The sequence below is a fragment of the Parus major genome, unplaced genomic scaffold (assembly GCF_001522545.3).
Source record: "Parus major isolate Abel unplaced genomic scaffold, Parus_major1.1 Scaffold518, whole genome shotgun sequence".
In the NCBI taxonomy this organism is placed as follows: Eukaryota; Metazoa; Chordata; class Aves; order Passeriformes; family Paridae; genus Parus; species Parus major.
Window position 1 is genome coordinate 12,049 of NW_015379406.1, and position 5,628 is coordinate 17,676.

General features: G+C 55.3%; 2 protein-coding genes across 2 annotated transcripts in view; one reads left to right on the plus strand and one right to left on the minus strand.

Annotated features, from left to right (window-relative positions):
- The first annotated feature begins 1,380 nt into the window (after nucleotides 1-1,380).
- LOC107199234 (S-antigen protein-like) lies at nucleotides 1,381-2,854 on the plus strand. The gene is made up of 3 exons (XM_019005513.2): nucleotides 1,381-1,469; nucleotides 1,927-2,217; nucleotides 2,445-2,854. Exons 2-3 carry the CDS (start codon nucleotides 1,956-1,958, stop codon nucleotides 2,852-2,854), a joined length of 672 nt encoding a protein of 223 aa, XP_018861058.1. The 5' UTR covers nucleotides 1,381-1,469; nucleotides 1,927-1,955.
- Nucleotides 2,855-3,906: 1,052 nt separating this feature from the next.
- BCKDK (branched chain keto acid dehydrogenase kinase) overlaps nucleotides 3,907-5,628 on the minus strand; it is a gene marked incomplete at its 5' end in the record, with an annotated part of 2,713 nt that continues 991 nt past the window's right edge. Inside the window, 4 exon segments of the mRNA XM_015616574.2 lie at nucleotides 3,907-4,238; nucleotides 4,241-4,254; nucleotides 4,964-5,119; nucleotides 5,461-5,556. Coding sequence (XP_015472060.1) covers nucleotides 4,111-4,238; nucleotides 4,241-4,254; nucleotides 4,964-5,119; nucleotides 5,461-5,556 — 394 coding nt within the window.

Here is a 5,628-nt window from a genome sequence, read left to right on the forward strand (position 1 = left end):
TTTAAATATTAAGAAGTTAAAATGAAGGGGAAATTTTAAACTCCCCTCAGGCTTCGCGTAACAAAAGGGGCGCCTGGGGGGAGGATTCAGAGAGTGTAAAAACCTGCGTTTACCATTGAATTTCCCTGGAAAAGCGACATAAACAGCACAAAAACCCCCAAACTTAATTATAAAAATCTATATTTTATAAAAAGCCATATTTAATTAAAATGCGCTTAAAGTTCCCTCACAAATCCTCAACGGCTCTTTCCCGCCTCGCGGGGAAGAAACCGCGGGGTTTGTTAATGCCGAAACAGAAGGTATAGGGCTTAATTTTTTTTTTTAGCGCATTTGTTTAATTTGATTAAATCGGATTGATTTAGATTTAATTTGATTTACCGGGAGGACGCGGATGTGTCACCGCGGCAGCGGCGCCGCGCTCAGAAAGTGGCGGCGGTCGCGCAGCGGCAAAACCACAAAATGGTGGGCGGGGAAGAAAAAAAAAAAAAAAAAATCCCAGAGCCCCTAAAACACTCCGAAATTGTCCCGAAATAAAAAAAAAAATAAATGCCTGGGAATTTCACCCAAAATTGAAGTTTTTCTGTTATAATTGGGTGTTCTGAGGTTAACTCCTTGCCGCTGCAGGCGCGGAGCATCCGGGCTCCGAGCTTTGTTCGGCCCCCGCCCCATCCCGTGGTCGTTTTAGCGATAATAACACCACAAAACAGCGGCCGAAATTAGCGGTTTGGCCTTAAAATGAAAATGTTTGTGAGGGTTAAGGCGGGGAAATATTAAAAGTAAAAAGCAAAATGAATTAAAAATTTAAAACTAGGAGCGAGGCGTGGCGGAAACGGAGCGGCACCGAATCACAGAGCACTAATTACACACAGCCCCTAGAGGAGCGCTAATCACGAGAAATCCACAATGTAACAACGCCTTAACTACACCAATTAACGAGGAAATGCCCCTTTAGAATCACGTTAATTTGAAACAACACAACCGCGGCCGTGTCAAGCGCAGCAACACCGCCGGAACTCCCTCACGATCCAACCCCGGCACTCCCACATGGCGCCGGGCGGCGCAGCCCCCCGCGGTGAGGAGGGGTCCGCAGGGCACGGAGGGGCCTGGGGGTCCCTGCCCGGAGTTAAAGGTGGAGTCCCCACGGTGCCGGTACCGTTGGAGGCCATGGCGGTGCCGCTGGATTCGCGGCCGCTCCACATGACGCCCGCCCTCGCATTTATAGCCTCGGCCGGCGCGTCCCGCTCGCGTCCGGAAGGAAACGGGGACGCCCCCCCGCCCCTGCAGGCCCGCGCGGTCCGGCGGGAAAGGGGGGCGGGGACAAAGGGCGGGGAGATGGGCGGGGCATTGGGCTGCACGAACCGCGGGGGCGTGGCGGCTGGCGCGAGAACGGGCGGGGCCTGCGCTGCCCGTAAAGGTCGGGGCTTTAAATAGCAGGGGGCGCCTATAGGGGCTGTGGGGGCCCGGAGCAGGTACGGGGGTTCTATAGGGGATTGGGGGGGAGAGAAGGGTTCTGTATGGGATTGGGGGGGAGAGAAGGGTTCTGTATGGGATTGGGGGGGAGAGAAGGGTTCTGTATGGGATTGGGGGGGTTCTATAGGGGGCGGGAGGGGTTGTATAGGGGACAGAACGGTTTTTAGGGCACGGGAGGGGTTCTATACAGGATTGGGGGGTTCTATAGGGCATGGGGTGGGTTCTGTAGGGGACAAGGGGGTTCTATAGGGGACACGTCCGTATAGAAGGTGGGGGAGGGGTTAGGAGAGGGAGGTCCCCTATAGCCCTCCCCATCCCCCATAGGGGAGTGACCCCTCTGGGGCAGTGTCCAGAGCCACCCCAGGGGGCAGTGTCCAGTCCCAGCGTCCACTCCCAGTGTCCAGCCCCTGTTCCCAGGCTCCACTCCTGGTGTCCACTCACTGTATCCATTCCCAGTGTCCACTCCCGGTGTCCACTCGGCCGCCATGGCGTGGCTGGAGCGTGTCCAAGCGGGCGGCCGTGGCCTGGAGCGCCGGCTGGACTTGGTGTCGGCCGAGGCGCTGCTGGCCGGGCTGCGGGCAGCCGGAGCTGTGACCGAGCCCGAGGTGGCCGCGCTCGGACGGCCGGGCAGCTCGGGCTGGGTGCGGCGGCTGTGCGCTTTGGCCGTGGCCAAAGGAGACCAGACGTGCCGTGTCCTGCTGACCGTCCTGGAGGGGCTGGAGGGGCCGCCCCGGCCGGGGCCCTTCGGTGAGTGACCGCTCCGACATCTGGCCGTGGCATGGGGGGGCAGTGGCTGGTGGTCACTCATTTCTGGGTTTTTTGGGGGGGGGGGATTTCCCATTTTTCCGATATTTTTATGACCCCTGTTCAATGAGTGACCGCTCTGATGTCCAGCCATGGCCTGGGGGTGGAGGGGCAGTTCCCGGTGGTCACTCCAGTGTCACTCCTGGGCGGGATTTCCCCGTTTTCCGCAGATTTTTACGACCCCCAGCGTGACGCAGCGCCCACACACCGCTCGGACTGTCCTTGCTGCCAGCCAGAGCCCCAGGGGGCGGGCGAGGAGGAGGAGGAGGGAGAGCCCCGAAATGGGGAGGAAGGCCCCAAGGAAGAGGAGGGAGAGGCCCAAAACGGGGAGGAAGGTCCCGGGGATGATAAAGGTGGAGGAGATGAAGCGCCCGAGGGTGAAGGTGATGAAGGCCCTGAGGAAGATGAAGGCCCCAAGGATAATGAAGGTGGAGGGGAAGAAGGCACCGAGGATGACGAAGGTGGAGGGGTTGAAGGTCCTGAGGATGATGAAGATGGAGGTGATGAAGACCTTGAGGAAGATGAAGGTGGGGGTGATGAAGGCCCCGAGGAGGATGAAGGTGGAGGTGATGAAGATTAGGGGGGGGGGCTGAGGAGGAAGAGGGTGGGGGAGGGAGATGAAGGAGGAACTGAGGAAGAATATGATGGAAGGGATGATGATGATGAAGATGACGATTTCCATGATAGTGATGATGATGAAGATGAAAATGGCCTCCATGATGATAATGATGATGATTAAGATGCTCTCCATGATGATGATGAAGATGATGATGGCCTCCATCATGATGATGATGAACATGAAGATGATGAAGATGGCCTCCATGATGATGATGATGACAACAAATTTTGGGCCAAAACAAGCCCAATCCAGATCCTCAGTCCACCCAACGCCCCCCCTCCCTAAGCCTTTTTCCCTCCCCTCCTCCCCTCCCCCCATCCCCAATAAAGCCCCACCCCCAGCACAGCTGCAGCCTCAGTGGGGGCGGGGCCTTGTTAATTAATGAAGCCCTGCTCAGTGGGGGAGGGGCGGGGCCATCCCAATGGCCGAGGGCCTGAATGGTCAGCAGTCAGTGGCCAGAATGGGGGTGTGGCCTTGGCCCTCACAATGACCAACGGCCGCTTTTGGTTCTCTGTGGTTTCCACGACCAAACCCCAACTTTTGGGGTCCTCCTTGACCCCAATGACCAAACCCCAACTTGGGAAGGTTCTCCGTGATTTTAATGACCAAACCCAACTTTTGGGAACCTCAACAAAAACGTCCAAATTTATAAGGTTCTCCATGACTTTGATGACCAAAACCCAACTTTGGGGATTTATCTGGAAAGCCTCCACCAAAAAAGTCTAAATGTGGAACCTTCTCCTTGGTTTCTATGACTCAAAACCTGACTTTGGAAGGTTCTTCATGACCTTGATGACCAAACCCCAAATTTGGAGGTTTCAACTGGAGAGCCTCCACCAAAAAAATCCAACTTTGGAAGGTTCTCCTTGGTTCTGATGACCGAACTCCAACTTTGGAAGGTTCTCCATGACCTTTATGACCAAAACCCAACTTTTGATGTTTCAACTGGAAAACCTCACCATAAAAGTCCAACTTTTGGCTCCTCCTCAGTTTCCACAACCAAAACCCAGCCCTTGAAATCTTTCCATGATTTTAATGACCAAGCCCCAGCTTTGGGGATTCAACTGGAAAACCTCCACCAAAAAAGTCCAACTTTGGAAGGTCCTCCTGGCCTTCTGTGACCAAAAACCCAACTTTTGGGGCTCTGCACAGCCCTGATGACTGCTGTGCACCTCCCAGGGGTTCTCCTTACCCCCAATGGCTGCCCCCAAGCCCCCCTAGATGCGGAAGCTCTCGGCCTTGCCGTCGATGTGCCGCAGCCTCAGGTAGACGTCGGTGCCGACGCCCTGCAGCGACTGCAGCACCAGGCACCCCGCCAGGTACTCGGCATAGGTGCGTGATGTCAGAGCCCGAAGCCAAACCTGTGGGGGCACCCAGTGTTCCCAAAAATTCCAAAGAGTGCCCACAGATATCCCAAAAATCCCATCCAAATCCCACAAAAAACCCACCCCAGAAACCCCCAAACCCGCAAACTTACCCTAAAACTGACGCTGGGGGGGACACTGGGATTCAGGTGGCTCCAAATATTCCCAAATGTGTCCCCAAATATCCCAAAAATCCCATCCAAATTCCATCTAAATTCCCCAAATCCTACCTGAATTCCCCAAATCCCACCCAAATTTCCCAAATCCCCACCCCAAATCCCCCCAAACCCCCTAAATTTACCTCAAAGCCAATGCTGGGGGGACACCAGGGTTCACTGGGAATCAAGTGGCCCCAAATATTTCCAAATTCCCATCAGAGACCCCCAAAATCCCATGAAAACTCCCAAAATTCCTCCCAAGTCCCAGCCCTGAGGGGTCCCTGATTTTGGGGGATTATCCCCGATTTTGGTGGGGTAGGGGGGGATTGTTCTCGATTTTTTGGGGCTCTCCAATCTGGGGAGGGATCCTGGGGGTGCCCTAAACCCCTCCAAATTCCCCCTAAACATCCTCAAACACCCCCCTGAAGCCTCCAAAGTCCCTTGAAACCCCTGAAACCCCATCCCTGCGTGATCCCTGATTTCGGAGGAGTTGTTCCCTTGTTCCAAATTTTTTGGGGTCACCCCGATTCTGGGGAGGGGTTCCTGGCCTGTGCTTGGGCCCGGCCTGGCCGTTGGGCTCAATGAGGCCGTGGAAGGGCCCCCCCAGGCGCGGGTTCTGGGCGCTGCCCTCGGCCGTGCTGAAGTGGTACTCGGTCACTTTGTCCAGCTGCTCATGTGGGATGCCCCCACCGCAGTCTGAGATCCTGCCAGACATTGGGGATTTTGGGGACATTTGGGATATCAGGGACATTGGGGAGTTTGGGGATTTTGGGGAGTTAAGGGTGTTGAGTTTGTCCAGCAGCTCGTGCAGGATGCCCCCACTGCGGTCCAAGATCCTGCCGAACACTGGGGACATTTAGGGACTTTGGGGACATTTTGGAAACATTTTGGGGACATTTTGGGAATGTTTCGGGGACACTCTGGGCACACCATGGGAAACCTTTGGGGACACTTTGGGGACATTTTAGGGACCCTTTGGGGACATCTGGGACACACCTTAGGGACACTTTGGGGACATCTTGGGGACAGTTTGGGCCCCCCGTACCAGATGACAAGGTCAATGTCATTGTTGGCAACTGTCACCACAATGTCAGGGACGTTGTAGGGAGTGTCCAGGTGTGACTCCATCGTTGCCCTGACCACAAATTACCACAAATTACCCCAAATTCCTGCAAATTCCCCCCAAATCCCCTCTATTTTCCCCTAAATCCCC